This window comes from Parasteatoda tepidariorum, chromosome 6, assembly GCF_043381705.1.
Source record: "Parasteatoda tepidariorum isolate YZ-2023 chromosome 6, CAS_Ptep_4.0, whole genome shotgun sequence".
In the NCBI taxonomy this organism is placed as follows: domain Eukaryota; kingdom Metazoa; phylum Arthropoda; class Arachnida; order Araneae; family Theridiidae; genus Parasteatoda; species Parasteatoda tepidariorum.
In genome coordinates, this window is record NC_092209.1 from 1,229,436 (window position 1) to 1,246,714 (window position 17,279).

A 17,279-nucleotide genomic window follows, 5' to 3' on the forward strand; every position below is an offset into this window, starting at 1 on the left:
AAAAAATAAAAATAAAAAATAAGAGTCAGCTACAAAACGTCTGCAATGAGGAAAAAGTTTATAAAGTTTCTCTAGCGATAGGTATATTCAAGAGACATAAGTGAATTGATTGAGAAGTGGCAGAGAAGTTATAGCTAGAAGGTGGTAACATTTAATAATCATTAGAACGAGATCGTAATTGAAGGAGGGCCTGGCGATGCGCAGGGCAAGTGATGTCTGAGGCTTGATGATAAGGATTATGGCTGGTTCCCAAAAAGGTATTGGTGTGCCAACAGTTGATGCAATATTTTTCGTCGGAGTGACATTCATTTGTGTGATGGTCGCCTCCGCAGTTAGAGCAAGTAGCGAATTCTTGAGTGCAAGAGTGGGTGGAATGATCAAGACCTTGACACCATGAGCAGCGTTAATCCGGAGCAAGTTGGTATCTCTGTGTATATATATAGAACTATTTTGGTGTGTTCTATATTGCATTAATTTCTTCAAACCAATTCAGTAACGATAATAATATTTAAAATATTACAAATTTGCTCGAATTATGTGTTTTTAATAATCTTGACTTCTCTGATCACCGGTGACCCTCGTGGTGCTACGAACAAACTCAGTGCCGGTCACCGGTGACCCCTATGGCATTCAAAGTGTTAAACGATTTCGAGATGCAATGAGACAAAAACGACCTGAAAAATGAGCAACAAATGATTGGTTTCTTTTGACATGACAATGCTTCATAACATCACGCTCTGATTGTGAAAAACTACCTTGCCAGACACAGTGTTACCATACTGGAGCACGATCCCCCCCCCCATATTCTTCCTCCTTATCACCAGCGGTTTTTTACCTGTTTCCATGCCTGAAAATGAAATTGAAGAAACACCCTTTTGGGTATTTAAACTAGGTGATCGAAAATGCGACGAAGCAACTGAAGGACCTCTCAAGAAATGGATTCCTGGAATGTTTTGAACAGTTATACGAACACTGAAAGAAGTCTGTAGATCCAATTACTTTGAAGACCAATGAAGTAAAACTATTTTTCTATTTTTCAATAATTTGCAATTGACCTGATCCGGGAACTTTTAAACTTCACCTCATAGTTCGCAATTTTCAAAAAACAAAATTTGTGTTCCAACAATGGAAAGCGGTTAGAGACAGAGAACACTCTTTTTTCTCGGAGAGGCTTCACCAGTTAAAAGCTAAAATTCGTTCGATTTAAAGAGCTGGAACAATTTGGCGTTTCGTAGCAGGACTATCTATCGCTTATATAACCTTTTCTTTTCCGTTCACAGATTTTTGTCAATCTCGTGTAAACATGTAAATAGTTGCATTTATTTTCTCTATTATTTTCTATTTTATTACACCTGCGTAAATGTTAATGTTATTCAGACCCCTGAAAATAATATGTTCAAATTTAACATAAATTATGTTTAACTTCCTATTGATTTCATCATGTGTTCAACCAACTGGTTTCTACTTGATGCTATGCACTCACTGTCCCCACTTCACAATTTACCCCATTATATGTCTCAAAAATCAGACGAATCAGTTAATGCCGCTTCGCTGCAGAGCACTAAGATTTGAGCTACGTTCTATTGTTGTTTCATAGGAACTTTTCAATCATTTACACCTGGTGGTGGAAAAAATAATTTTAAATTAAATTTACCAAACAAACAATAATAAATTAAAACATAAACTTAGCTATCAGAAGAAGAAATTTTCGCGAAACACGTATAAAGTAAGTGACTGTGAAACAAACTTACAAAACCTAATAATAGTATTGTGAAATTTTTAAGTGATACCAAAATTAAACTTTGCTAAACTTTATTTGTTATGAAACCAACGTTAAATATTGTATGAATCTAAAACATCTGAATCGGTAAATATTGGTCTTCCTGGTAACTAGAATGTGACAAAATTTCGATCATTTCATAAATCGGATATATATAAGTATATATATGTATATATGTGACATAAAAAGCTTCAATTAATCTTTTTATGTTATTCCTTTTCATTAAATCCTTTTCTTAATTTATTATTCAAAACGAAACGCTTTCTCTCACACTTTTAAATTCACATCCTGTACTTTAATCTATTTTCGGTTCAAGTATGCATTAATTAAAAGTAAGACATTTTTTCCTTTGTGGAAATCGCGCGACCCATTTAATAAACCAATTACATTTACTCAGATTTTCCTTATTCCCTAAAAAGAGACATTTTACGAATTTTCTTCTCAAGATTTTCCCTAACTTTTATTGAGCAGCACGATGAGTTTGTGTCCCTCTCTCTCTCTCTCTCTCGTCCTTTATCACATAATGATTAAATATATTTAGTGTTTACTTCTGCTAAATACTTTTAATGTTTACATTCCATTAACATAGTTATTTGATATTTTGTGTAGGTTTTGCTACCGATGGGTGTAGACGTTGATTCTATTACTGCTGAAGGATTCTCCGCTCTGCATCTGGCTGTTATGAAGTAATTTTTTTTTTTTCAGTTTTACTAGAGATAGCCAAACAGTGCTTTTTCGAATCTAATCCTGAAAATAACTTATTATTTTCAAAGGAATTGTTACAAAATGCTATTTGAACGGAGCCATTCATTCTGTATCGTTTTAAATAAGTTAATGTTTATACCGTTTTTTAATAAATGCCTGAATAATGAATGAACACAACTCAGCTACATTTCCTGAAAAACACCAGAGAAAACAATCATATTGTTTTTTGGGCAAAACCAAAAATATTGATCATTGTCAACGCATATGAAAACCCATTTTATTGAAAACAAGTTTTCTTTGTTTGAATAAAAGGTGATTTTTCTAGAAGCTGAATCACTACAATTAACAGTTCTACAAGTCTAGTATAATGGCTTAGAAAAGGTTTTAAAATCCCAGCTTCACTATTTCAAAACTTCAAAATGTTGTTTAGTTATTTGTGCCGTTATGTTTGAAAATTAAATAAATCCATGCATCGTGATGTTTAAGGGTTAGCGTTTGAATGAATTTAAAATTATTAGAAAAATTTCATCAAATTGGTATTGTTTTCAACATTACTATATGATTAACCTTTATGTAATGATTATGAAAATCATAAGAAAATAATATATAAATAGCTAGCTTTTAGCACCAAATTCCACTTTCAATAATAACATTTTACAAGAAGTAAAAAAAAGAGGAAAATTAAGTCCATATCGGTTAAAAGGTCAATCAAGTTGGGTATTGTTTTAACATACTGTATGATTAAACTTTAATTAATGATTATCAAAATCGTTAAAAAAATAATAGATAAATAAACGATTTATAGCACCAAATTCCACTTTCAATAATAACATTTTATGCGAAATTAAAAGGAAAATTAAGTTTATATTTTTATACATATCGACTTTACTGAAGTGGATTTTTTAGTGTAAGAAATAATAATTAAATGTAAACATGTAAATACATGAAAAATTACTTATCATAATTGATGGTGAAAGGTGATATCGAAAGCAACAAATTCATCTACTTGTCTCTTATTTATGGTGCCTTGTCTCTATGTACAATGCGCAAATAAATAAACGAACCATCTTGAATAACTTTTTATCTAATAATCGGATCTTTACGTTCTGGGACTCAGTCTTAAAGGTTCGAAAGGGTGACCTCAAATAAGCTAATTAGTTAGTGCAGACTAATTAGTGCGATATTTGAAGTTACGAAATTAGACACAAAAACGTGATTTCTCTTAATGCACATAACTTTTTTATCAATGGAATCCAATTTCTGACCCCCAAAATATAGGGGATAGCTGCAATCCGATAAAAATGGTTCCCATAGTTTGGTCCAGATGTTACATGACAAAATACTAAGGTTGAGCAAAATTGGTCGAACAATTCCTGAGAAATCGAAATTTAAAAAAGTCGTATTTCTAACATTCGATTTCTCAGAAACTCTTCGGTCGATTTTGCTCAAACTTAGTATTTTATCATGCAACATTACATTCTTTAAAATGGTGTAAAAAATTGAATACCTTACAATTAAAAAGAATTACGACTGTCATTAAATAAAATATTAAAAATACCATAAATGTTTACTAAATTTTATTTTCTGCAAGTAATTAGTTTTGGACAAATGAATTTTATAATCGTGTGCCAAATTTTTTCTATTCGCTCTCGAAATAGGGCGAAATGCGCAAACTTATCATTAAGGGGTCCAAACTTTAGATCGCTCTTCTGACCAAACTATGGGGACCCTATTTCCAAGATTGTGGCTACCCCCAATATTTTGGGGGTCGAAAATCCGAATCCGTCAAAAAAAGGTATATGTCTATTCAGAGAAAGCACGTTTTTGTGTCTGATTTCGTAACTTCAAATATCGTCTACACTAATTAATTAGCCTATTTGAGGTCACCCTCTCGAACCTTTAAGATTGAGTGGAGATTCGATCATTAGATCAAAAGGATTCAGGGAATGGTGCGTTTTTTATTTTGCTCACTGTACCTACTAACATTGGTGCTTAAGTCCAAAAAATGCTACCTAACGAGCGATTATTTATAAATAATTTGAGAAAGCAAATAGAAAATAGTTTTACCTTTTGTTATTCGAACATATTCCACCTTCAAAAAGTTTTTTTGCGATAAGATTTTTCGCTAATATCCATTTGGTTATATTTATCATGAAATCGTGATCCACTGAATGTATGATTATAAAAGGAGGATACCTTACTAAAAGAATCAATAACAGTGGTGCCAACTTGCTCCAGACAGTGGAGAAATATTTTCGAGTCTTTTATTGTACGATTCTTGGTTTAGTAAATTCTAATTATTGGGATTTTACTCACCACTACTTCTAAATAATTAAAAGACTTGTGTGATCCGCCACTTTGTTAAGCCGTGTTGAGCCTTCAAAAAAATTGGCAATATTAACCGAAAATCATACATTTTCTTTCGTAGTTCTCTATCATTTTTAAAAATAATTTTGTCGTATCCGGAGCACTTGGCATCTTCTCTGTATTAATTAATTCTTTTCCAAAAAGTGATTTAGTCCATTTTTAAAATTAATGACTCATTTAATATATAAGGAAAACTTTGCGGAAGATTTTAAACTTTTCTGACTTTCAAGAAGGCAGAAAAATGTAAATCTGAATGTTTATCAAAACGAACTATTACAATTGAGGTCATCGTATACAAATCATTAAAAAATCTGTTTGTTTGTTTTTTGTTTTGTTTTTTTGTATTTTTCGAAATTTAAAGAGGTTTATTGAAAGCTACGTAGTTTAAATTTCATAAACTATAACAAACTAGGTGGATTATGTTACTTTTAAAAATAATAGAGAAAGACTTTGTCTCAATACTCCTGTAAGGATGAAGGTGATTTCTTATATGACACATTTTGAACTTACAGCTCCAAAATCTTGAGTCGTAGTTGAAATTGCTTCAAGTCCCCATCGCAACGGAGATCCTCACATAAATCTATTCTAGTAAAAAGAAGAGTTTGTGTGACTCCAGAACCGGTTTTCTGCTGGATGAAAGAAACAATTTTACATCCCGACTCTAAAAAAGTTTCGAAAATTCCTCCGTTCGGAAGAGTTGTTGATTGTATTGATTTAACATTAGCCATAAATGAATCATTGCAAGATACTGTATTTTTTTAAGACTTAAGAGGTAATGTCAGTGTTGTTGACTAGATTATTTATTGAATACTGCTATGATGATGCAAGGGCTTTCCTGTCCTGAAAGAGGTATTTTTTGCCCTTGAGGTAACTGAAAGGCAAATGGGCTTAGTCATAAATGTAGAGAAAACAAAATACATACATGCTATTCTCAAGAAGCCCATTCCCATTTCTTGAACTAGATTCTCATAGATTTGAAATTGTAAGCAGTTTTACTTACTTAGGATCAATTATTACTACTGATAATAGAATGTCTCCAGAAAGAAAAAACCGACTCAATCTGGCAAGTAGGACTGTCTAATTCTATCTTGCAAATAGGGCTGTCTATGGGCTGAGAAAATATATATTAATTCTATATTTCTTTCTAGCCATACAAAGTTCTTAATTTACAAAACTGTTGTCAGGCCAGTCTTGACATATGCTTCTGAATCTTGGACAGTGACGAAATTGGAGAAACATTGTATCGCAATATTTGAGAGAAAGATTTTGCGGAGTATACTTGGTGGTGTAAATTAAAACAATTACCGGAAAAGGTGATTTAACTTTGAATTGTACAAGATTTATAAACAACCTGATATTATTAAATACATAAAAATAAATAGAATGAAATGGATGGTCCACGTGATTCAAATAAGTGATGGCAATACAAGAAAAAAGATATGCCCACTGGAACAAGAAAGCGAGGAAGGCCACAGTTGAGATGGCCAGATTCTATGGAGTTTGATTTCCTTGTAATTTAAGAAAAGAACAGGAAATCAAAGATTAATAGGAAGTCATTATGGAGAAATCTTCAGAAGAAGGCATTGGCCCACATTTGAGAGTCTGACAAACTATGATGATGATGATAATTATAAATAAATACATTTTTGGCACTTATCAGTACTGATTTGTAAGAAATGAAATTTCACAGTAGTTTAACTTATAGCAAATTAAAGGTATCTCGAGATTTATCCAAACTGGATTGAAGATCTCTTATCTAGGTGAGTTTAAGAAAATAATAAGAGTCATCTTCAAGCTCTATTACTTGCAATTTTCAGATTATAAGAAATATTTTTTACCCAAATTGATGGAATAATGAGGCGTGAAACTCAAAATGTCTACAAAAATATGTACTGAGTCATAAATGCTTGATAATATTTTCTTAAATACACTGAGATTTCTTGCGTAGTAGTTTGGATATATATATATTCTAATTAAAATGTCTTTTTCTTTTTTGCCCAGTTATCATAAATTTATTCCAAAAAGGAAATATCAATATTTCTGACAAAGTTAAATTTTTAATGGAAATAAAAATTAGTTTATTTGTATTTTTATTTTATTTATTTTATTATTTTTTTTGTAAGTAAAGTTAATAAAATCTATTTTTTTCAAACAAGAAGAATTCAATATTAATTTTGTTTAACTATTTTTTGAAATATTCATTAGTTATTATTGTTTTAATTCTTCATTTAAGGCTTGTGTAATTTGAATTTTTGTAAAAAAGAATATTTGAAGGACTTTCCTATTTCTGAAAACTATAAATAACTTAATTTAAATTCGAAGATTAAGTTACAAATAAAAAATGTACATAAATATCGATAACTTTATAAAGTAACTAAAACAATGTTTTAAGTTATTTCCTCTCAATTATTTCAATGGTTCAACCGACCCCATTTTTTAAAGTACGCCATATAATGGGTTCAACAAGAGACCCAAATCATTTTTCATCATAATTTAAATTACTGCAAATAACTATAAAAATTAAAGTGCTAACTTTGTAAAATAAAAGTAATTTATTGCAGTATTCTTATATAAAAAAATTTTTAGAAGGTAAAGTAGAAGAGTTTTAAAAATTACAGGTTCTAAAATGCAACTTGTTAAAATAAAAAATTTCACGCTTTAATTATACTGTTAATTGTTTAATTGGAGGACTTTAAGTGTCATATGCTAATGAAGAAAAGAAACAAAAATATTTAATAGAATTAAAATATTTCAGTAACGTGACCTTGTGAATAAAAACAAAAATAAATTTGTAGAAAAAAGAAGAAATGGATTCATAACAAATATTTGTTTTTAGTGGTCACTTGGAGTGCATCTCAACTCTTCTGCAGTGGGGCGCTAGTCTTGAAAAAAGGGACGCCCTAGGCAGGGGCGTCTATGAAATGGTGGAAGAGTACAATTTAGATGATGTGGCTGTTGTTCTGAGGAAATTCCACAAGCAACTACACAACTTCAAACATGTTCTGGATTACATGAAGAACAGGTAGCTTCTTCTGCCGTTTCGATTTTCTTTCAAGTGGCAACGGACCATTTTAATTCATTGATCATACCATTCTTTTAATTTCTTTTTTTTTAAAGAAAAAGAATTTAAAAAAGATAAAGACTAGTTTTTCAATTCCTTTAATCTTAAAGACTCCAACTATTTGAGGTGGTTGCGACCTATTTTTCTTAGTGGTAATGAACTAGAGCAGGATATTTTAAAACAACCTTCTTTTTTTTTGCAAAATTTATTTCAACTTGAGAATTTAAGCATTCGTCCACATGACCTTAACATGTCCTTGCATCCACATGTCCTTGCATCTGTTTAAATTACACGCGTTTAGTGGAAGATGAAATTTTTTAATGTTAATTTATATAAATATAAAAACATTAAACTTTCCTCCACTAGGAAAATTGGAGAATACTTTATAGTTGGAATCTCTGTTCCTATCGATTTCATCATATGTTCAACCAACTGGTCTCCCACTCATGACTTTCCTATTTTGTGCTTGGCAACCTCTCTCTCCCCCCGACATTCTACCGCCACTTCTACTCCCACCATAATATATAGCCCAGTCAAATTAGACTTTTGATTCGATCGAACTGATTCCCAGAAAGCTAGATATTATGTTATTTCACTTTGGGCATGGAAAATAAAAATAATATGAGTTTGTGGCACTTTCTCAAGTGAAATTAACTTTTAAAAGCAAAAAATCTGCTTCATTTTCAGCACTTTTTAGTTTTCGCAACATGACATCTTAAAAATGCTCCATAAGCAAATTTTAAGAAAAAGAAATTAAGAATCAATAAATTCCACATCGAATGATATTTTGGCTGAAAAAAGCATTGCGCATGCTTTTAAATGCTCGTAACCCAAAAATGCCTTTCCAAATGAAAAACAAAAATTGTGAAAATTGAAAAGCATCAAAATCTGTTTATAGAGCGGATATAGCTTTAATATTTTGTTCATTACCCGCAAATAACGAAAAAAAATGACGTAGTTATCATTTTTGTAGGTGTGATCTTCATTTTTTTAAATAAATTACCCTTCCCCTTTAAGGCACCCCTTTTCCACTCTCTGTATTTGAGGAATCTAAATGTACTTCTGTATTAACCTCTGTTCCACTTTTATTCGAATTTCAGCTATTGCTTAAATTTAGTGCCACATCAGGATTGTATTAAGTTCCCTCATTGAAATAATCTTAATTTTTATTTAAAATGAAAGAAAGATATTTGGCATCGCTGAGTCCAAATAATGTTTTCAAAAAATACGCATTTTTGTTCACGCATGATTATATGAAAATCACGAACATTTTTAAGTATGTAAATACTCCGAAACTAATTCGATTTTTTTTAAAAATAAAATAATGGTCTACGGTTTTTTTTAATTATTTATCATAAGAGTACAAAACTACATAAACGTTCGTTATACGTTCTTATAAACCTTTGCATTCAGGCTAACCTACTTACTACTAAATTAAAAATCCCGTTTTGACAAAAAAATCCCCGGAGAACAAAACTAATTTCAGATTCCCACTACAAAAAATTGTTTTTCCCTCCTCTCAGTTATGTGTAAAATAATTTGCAGAGTCTTTCAGAGTTTTTTCGATACTTTAACAACGTTTTAAAAGTGGAAACAAAGTGTCCTTTTATCTATGTTACTGTGAATGTTCACAATCACAGAGTCGCTCTGATGTTCGAAATATATACTAGGTCTAGTTAAGTCTGAAAGTCGACATTCTCTTGATTTCGGTCATTCGTGGTAACATATGCTTGTGGAAAACAACTTTAAATCAAATTTACAAAATAAAGTGAATATGTTTGTAATGTAAGTAATTTGTAATAAATCTGAAATTATATAGTTCGGATGCCACTTTTATATATATATATATATACTCTGATTTCGAAAAATTTCATTTACTTGGTTCATCCACTCAGCTGCTCTTCAAATGATCTGCCGAGCACTTTTCTTGAACTTGCAGACTGAAGTTCTTTAGTGTTATTCGAACTACTAACTTTACTTTTGCTCCAAAATCCCTTATCATTTGTTCTCGGATCTGCTTTTATTCGATTCAACTGAATTAAAAATGATGTCTTATTAAAAATGTATAAAAAACTGTATGAAGAACTGTATTAAAAATGATGTTTTATTTGTCTGAATAGTAACATGTACGTTTCTTTAACTTTCTTCTCTCTTAAAACCCAACGGACAAGATCGTGCTACTGTTTACCACTTACCAAAGAGAGGATAATTAACAAATTGCAGCATTTTATTTATTTTTTTTCCTGTCCAATTTAAATTCTACTTTTATTTTAATATAAATTCTTTTTTTATTATATTTTAACGTAATTTTTATTTTAATGCAAATTTATTTTAATATAAATTCTTTTTTCATTCTAGCATAAATTTTATTTTAAAATAAATTTCATTTTAATATTTTCATTTTATATGATTTTATTTTATTTAATTAATTTTATTAATAATTTTACTTTATTTTAATATTTAATATAAATTTTATAAATTCTATTCTTATTTTAATGACATACAGGGTTCGTATCAACGTAAAAATAATTAAAATTGCAGCAAAATTAAGAAGATTAATAGAATCAACCATGTAGGAGGTTAAAAAATATTTTGTTATGCTTTCAATTCAGTACAAGATTCTTGAATTTCGTGACCAAATTAAAAACTTTTTGCATGCAATTATAAAACTCTCTTACCCCCCAAAAAAATTTTTAAAAATAGTTTTTTTTAAATTATCAAAGTTAGCTTTATAAATTATTATTTTGATAGACAAATAATTTCAATAATTATATAATATTATTTATTTTAACATTAGTCGGAAGATTTTACTACGGAAAGTTTTACGNAAAAAGAGTGCTTTCTGATATTGTATCAATATAGCCAAAGCAAAATATATTATTATACAATAGTGTGAGGAGCACTCAAAAAATTTTTTTTAACAAAAATTACAACAAATGAAATAGAGCACAATAAGTAAAAATAACACGTAAGAACACAAAATAAAAAGAAAAAACAGTATAATGCAAAATCTCCAAAGCGAGTAGCGAAATCAGATGTACTTACATGAACGGGAGAAATCCATTTCGGGCAAATCCGTGTGTAAAATTATTTACTAAAAATTTCTTTATTAATTTTTCCATGTGCAAATCCATTTCGGGCAAATCCGTGTTTAAAATTATTTACTAAAAATTTCTTTATTAATTTATAAAATTTTTCCATGTGCAAATCCATTTCGGGCAAATCCGTGTGTAAAATTATTTACTAAAAATTTCTTTACGAATTTTTTCATGTGCAAAATCCATTTCGGGCAAATCCGTGTTAAAATTATCTACTAAAGTTTTTTCTTTGACAATTTATGTAATTTTTCCATATGCAAATCCATTTCGGGTAATTCTCTTTTGTATTTTTTCCTAAATAAATATTTATTTATTTTCTAAAATTATTTATGGTCAACTTTTTAATTTATCCAGTATAATATTACCTTGCTCACATCCATTTCGGGCCCATCCTTGGTAACTAACAAATCAATGCACAGCATAACAAATCACTTCAGCAATGCAGTAAGAACGGCACTTTAAATTCCCATAGTTTCACTCAATTTGCGCTTTTGTTTTCATATTTTGTAATCTGGCAATCTTNTAAATTCTCATAGTTTCACTCAATTTGCGCTTTTGTTTTCATATTCTGTAATCTGGCAATCTTGTTGCGAAAATAGTTTCAAATCATTCTTGAAAAATTTCCCGTTCATGTAAGTACATCTGATTTCGCTACTCGCTTTGGAGACTTTGTTTTATACTGTTTTTTCTTTTTATTTTATTTTATTTTCTGTTTTTACGTGTTATTTTTACTTATTGTGTTCTATTTGTAATACGTTGTAATTTTTTTTAAAAAAAATTTTTGAGTGCTCCTCACACTATTGTATTAATATATTTTGCTTTGGCTATTTTGATACAATATCAGAAAGCACTTTTTTATGCGGATATAATCGTGTGGGCTGATGAAAAGATTATATATTTTATTTTCCGGTTTTTTTAAAAAAAAAATTCATCTTTTTTTTTTAATCAGTTGTTTGTTATTTTCTTTCATCATTATTTCCCCCCCCCCTTTTTTTTTCTTCATATGTCTATAATTTTCCTTTGTTTTATCTTTATTTTGAACTTGTCTAATGAGTTCTGTTTACTTGCAGCTTTTGCGTAATAAATGAAACTTATTGTTTTTCTTAACTTTCTTCGTGTTTTCTTGTATTTATTTATTTTGTTATATATATATATATTTTATAAGTTATCTTTACTGTTAATGCTATATTTTAAAATTTTAGGAAGGAAGACAGGAGTACGTCAGAAATCCCTCAAGAATTCATGGATATTTTAGCTTCGATTGCGGAAGAAAGCGGAACCGAATGACAGATGGGGCGTGGCTTATAAAAGCTCACGCCCTTTTTTGAAGCGGCCTGGATTTGAATCTCCAGTCAACTATCCAACAGCCCAATATGAGCTTGAATTGCAGAGCAAAACGTTATAAATCAGTGAGAAACAAAAGCACACACTTTTTTCTTCTTTTTTTAATACAGTATTCTGAAAGGAAAAAAAAATCAACAACACAAGTGGAGCGTTCTGCTCCAACACTTTTGAACTAGATTTTGATTGATTTAGATTTTCAGAAGTCTAATATTTTTAAAATATTTGATAAAGAAATGCAAAAGTATCTAATTTTTGTTAAACTCTCTCAATGACATCACAACAATAATGGGAACAGGAAAATACACACAAGTGATAACAAATGAAGAATTTATTTTCAATAGCTTCTAGTCACCAATTCTAGAGTTCTTGCGAGATTGAAGTGTCTTCTGATGGATTATTTATTAACTTATCTTCTACATATCATTCTATTCAACTTTTTCTCAACATGTTTCGATACTCATACACGATATGAAATTCTTTTTGTGACTTGGTAGAATTAGATCCATGCATAGATATTTCTTAATACTGAAGGACAATCAATCTGTTTTACATTTAAACCCTAATTAATGTACAACAAATTAATTTAAAAAAACTGTTTTTGAACGATAAGTGCAAGACGTAGGAACACAAAAGTAACAATCATGGAATTTTAAAGTAGTTAGAAACTATGTATTAAATCCATTTTAAATGGCGATTACGTATGACATAGTGTCTTGGAAATCTTAACATTTTTAGCTCAGAGTTCTGTAAACGGATTTCTTTCGTGTAAAATGGTGTAGAAACGTTGACACTATATCAAATAGTGCGCTAATTTCCCAGTAAGTGGAGCTGAAGCTCAAGAAATGTTCATACTTTTCACTGCAGCTTTTAAGATTTTACTATTTTTACAGCTGATAAAAGAATCACGTAACCGATTAGACTAATCATTCTGTTTATTTGTGTTCAGATTAACAACTTTGGGGAATCGGAACACGAAATCAAAAACGGAAAATTTTCATTTTCATTGAGTTTGTGCAAAAGACGAACTTACATTCAATGGTTTGTCCTATTAAAACATCATTTACCCTAAACAGAAAGTGTCCCTTTTGTCGCTAGTTTTTGACTGTTTTCAAAGTTTCTTTCAGCCAGATTCGTTTTCCAGAAATGCCAATTGCTCCGGCTGCGGGTGGGTGACCACTTGGATCAGTCTGAGCAGGGACCGAGGGTGTGCGGAATTGGTCCTCGTTAAACTGTTATATCGTAAAGTGCTCGACTTCGTATGCAGGTCGTCGAGCTACCAAAACAGGGGTGCCATCCCCACTGTAGAAGATCAAAATTGTGATCGCATGTCTTCGGATCATCCTCAGGGATGTTTCCCAGACCGTGGCCAATAGCCCACTAGTGCTACGTAAATGAACAACAACAACAACAAGACAATTGCTCCGGTTTCGAAAAAATATTTTAAAAAACGGAAAAGAATTACAAATAAAAATTTGTAGATTTTCGGTTACTTTTGCCAATTTTTCAAAAAGCTGATATGAAATGGCATATTACATAAGCTTTCCAATTGTTTAGAAGTATGTGAGTAAAAACTTTATAAATAGAATTTACGAAACCAAGAGTCATACAAAAAGAGTCATAGAATTTACTAAACCAAGAGTCAAAAAAAAAAGAAAGACTGTGACTCGAAAATATGTATCCGCTGTCCGGAGGCATTTCTAAGTTGGCATTTCTGTGTCACTGCAAACTACGGCTTATAATATCTGGTCAAGTGGAATAAAAGATATCCCGTAGACACATCCAAGGCTACGGTGGGACTCGAAACCGCTACTTCCACGCTGCGGGGGACGATTGGCGGAATGGCCGCTTCATTATCAATTTACAACGGAAGTGTTATAAATATAACTAATAATAACCAAAGAAAGTTGGGGGGGGGGCTAATTTGTTCTAATTTTTGCATTAAATTCCTAACTTGAGGAATAAATAATATTTAACCTTAACATGTTGTAATTCTTTTATGGGTAGAAAACCATTTTTTATATTATTTCTAATCTTGGCCCTCAATAAAAGTTACGCTCTATATGATCACCTCATCGGAGTTGTATTAATCTATTCAATCGGGCAGAAGTTCTTTCTTTATGGGCTTAACGATAAACATTTTCTTACGAAGGAGGTTATGGAGGCTAAGGCTCCACATCACGAACTGGCTGCATTTATTTCTGAAACTAGCTAATACCCATCGATCTGAGTGTGGCCGCTACCTTGAATAAAACACTACTCCTTCAAAATGAGAGCGCCCTAACCAACCTAAAAGAGAACTCCAATTGAATAATGTTTATAGAACTCAGAGGTGGAAGTGTTTGAAAATTCTGAACATTATAAATGAGTGTTTTATTGAAAATAATTATATATAATGTATCTGTAAATAATATTCTTGATATGCATGAAGGGGATGATGTTTGAAGCAAAAGTTCTGCTAAAAGTCATTTAGCAAAGACGAACTTCAAACATCATCACCGGTTCAATTGTTCTTTCGTACAGCTCCCCTCAGTAATATTTTTCTACAAATTAGGAAGGAAACAATATTTGATATTTGAACAATGTAGATCGTTTAAGAAATTATGTTAAAATGAATTAATATCATACGGAAAAAATGATCTCTGTAATTAACAAAACGTTTTACATTCATATCTATAGTCAGTCTTTCTTACAATAGTAGTAGTATATATATTTTTAAAGGCAATATGTTATCGCATGATATTCCCTATGCACCATTTTGATAAATATGCCTAAACTGAATATTGTAGATCTGAAATTATTGGGAACTGCCCGCCAAGCATTAGATATTTTGTTACAATCACGCCATTTTACTCCTCTCGAAAACTAATAATAAACGAATCTGAACTAAAATTGACTTGAAACTTTTTATGAGGCTTGTTTTAAAAAGCCCTTTATTTATCGTATAATAAATAAAAATACTTCATTCTAATTAATAATACAAATGATAGAGCATCAAAAATAATGTATTCTTGGCATCATATGTATTCAGTTTCAAATGAGTTTTTAAAATATTTTAACAGAAATTAAATTATATATGATTTAAGCTTAAACAAGAGTAAACAAGGCGAACACTAAAGAATTACTAAATGTATTGTTTTTACCTTTTCAAATAATAAATTGCCGTAAAAATCAGTGTAAGATTCACTTAAAAAAGGGGGTTCCGATCACATAGTGTTTCATTTCGCCTCATTAGGCGAATGTTGAAACAAATATAGAAAAGTCTGTCTCTATCTTCGATTGAAACTCCTAATGCCTTGAACCTATTATTTTATATATTCAATAAAATAGATAAGAGTTGTTTTTTTTTAATCAAATTTTGTATTTTTCTAATACAATGAAGACTTAGTAAAAACAGAAGGTAGAATAAAATAATTTGCGTATTTTAAAATTTAGTAACTGTATTACCAGAAATATACTTAACTATTTCTATCTGAGCATATGATTCCATAGTAAGGTTTAAAAATATCAAATGCAATTTTTCTTTGATGGTACTTATGGTGGAGAATTTCTATTTGCAATTTTAGTTCCTACTGAAATTTATTATCATTCTAACTCCGTTTCAATTGGAATATTTTGTCGTTTTACATTAAAACTTTTCTGCAGCCCTCCCCATGTTATTAAATAAAAACATGATGAATGGGATACTTGCATGTGACGTAGTATAGATATCTCGATCCTGATGGGTTGTTGAAACGTGGCATTCGTTTAGGTTAGCAACTGTTCTTTTTATTCTATTTCGAGTTAGCCAAGCCCGTCAAGTATTAATTCTCTTAAGCGACATATTCTAAATTCTTTCACAAAGATTTCAATTCCACGACTGTATGGTTACACTAAGACAGGCACGAAGATATGTAGAATATAAACAAACTTATTATGCATCGAAGTTGCCGCGTACACTAAACAAAAACATATCACGGTCACAATGAAATACATAAACAATTAATATATCTAAGTTAAGTAAAAGAAGTAGAGGAGAAAGAATTATATTTTAACTAATCCTATGCGCTATATACGGCTCTTTATTTAATTAACTTAGCGTTAATTTTCATTTAAAGATATGTAGAGAAACTTTAGCTCAACTTTAATACTTCATATTGCTGATAAAGATTAGCTTGTACTGACGTCACTGGTCACATGCGTGGGTATTGGTTGTCCCAATTGAAAGAAAAGACAAACAGATGCTTTGCGCTCCAGAAAGAACTGACTGTATGTGACCACATATTTTAAAAATATCGTGATTAAAGTTTTTCCGAAATGGTGCTCTTCGTTTCCATGTAAATTTTGTCCCTGCTGTGGTAATAGAAAAACTTTAATATCATTTAATGGATCTTATTTTTAAAAACTAATTCCTATTCGAAATCAAAAACGAAAAATTANTTCTTCGAAATTAGTTTGCGCAATGAAAATCATCGCCGTTGGAATACAGATCGCTGAACTTTTTATGATCGGTAGACATCCTGATCCTGCTTATTTTAGCTATTCAAAAAAAAAAATTAAAAATTCACAAAAATCACTTAAAATTGCGTTAAATTAGGAACCAATAAGAATTTCGAATTAAAAACTCTATGTTAATTTCATAAATCAATATGGTTCTTTCGTCTTACTAAATTTCAACAATAAAGTTGCATTCCTGCGGCCTGTAAAGCTGTCCATAGGGTATTTCTCCCAACAGCTAATAATTCTCGAACTAATTATCAAATGCTAAATTTTTTTTATGCTTGCCCCTTTTATTTTTTTATTATTGTCCTTTTTATTATTTTCCCTTTTCTACACACCTCTGGAGACTCAAGTTTCTAAGTCTTATAGTTTTTGTTTTTAACATATAACGAAATTATAGTTGGAGTACGTACAAACAGTCAGAAAGCCAACTGTTCATAGATACCTA

The 17,279-nt window shown here is 30.5% G+C and overlaps 1 protein-coding gene across 2 annotated transcripts in view; it reads left to right on the forward strand.

The window, feature by feature from the left end:
- Positions 1–13,967, forward strand: part of LOC107437036 (uncharacterized) — a 325,463-nt gene extending 311,496 nt beyond the window's left edge. For both annotated transcript variants that reach the window (XM_071181567.1, XM_071181568.1), the window contains 3 exons: positions 2,390–2,466; positions 7,689–7,874; positions 12,214–13,967. In XM_071181567.1, coding sequence (XP_071037668.1) covers positions 2,390–2,466; positions 7,689–7,874; positions 12,214–12,298 — 348 coding nt within the window. In that variant the 3' untranslated portion in view covers positions 12,299–13,967. The remainder of the gene's footprint in view (positions 1–2,389; positions 2,467–7,688; positions 7,875–12,213) is intronic.
- Positions 13,968–17,279: the final 3,312 nt, after the last annotated feature.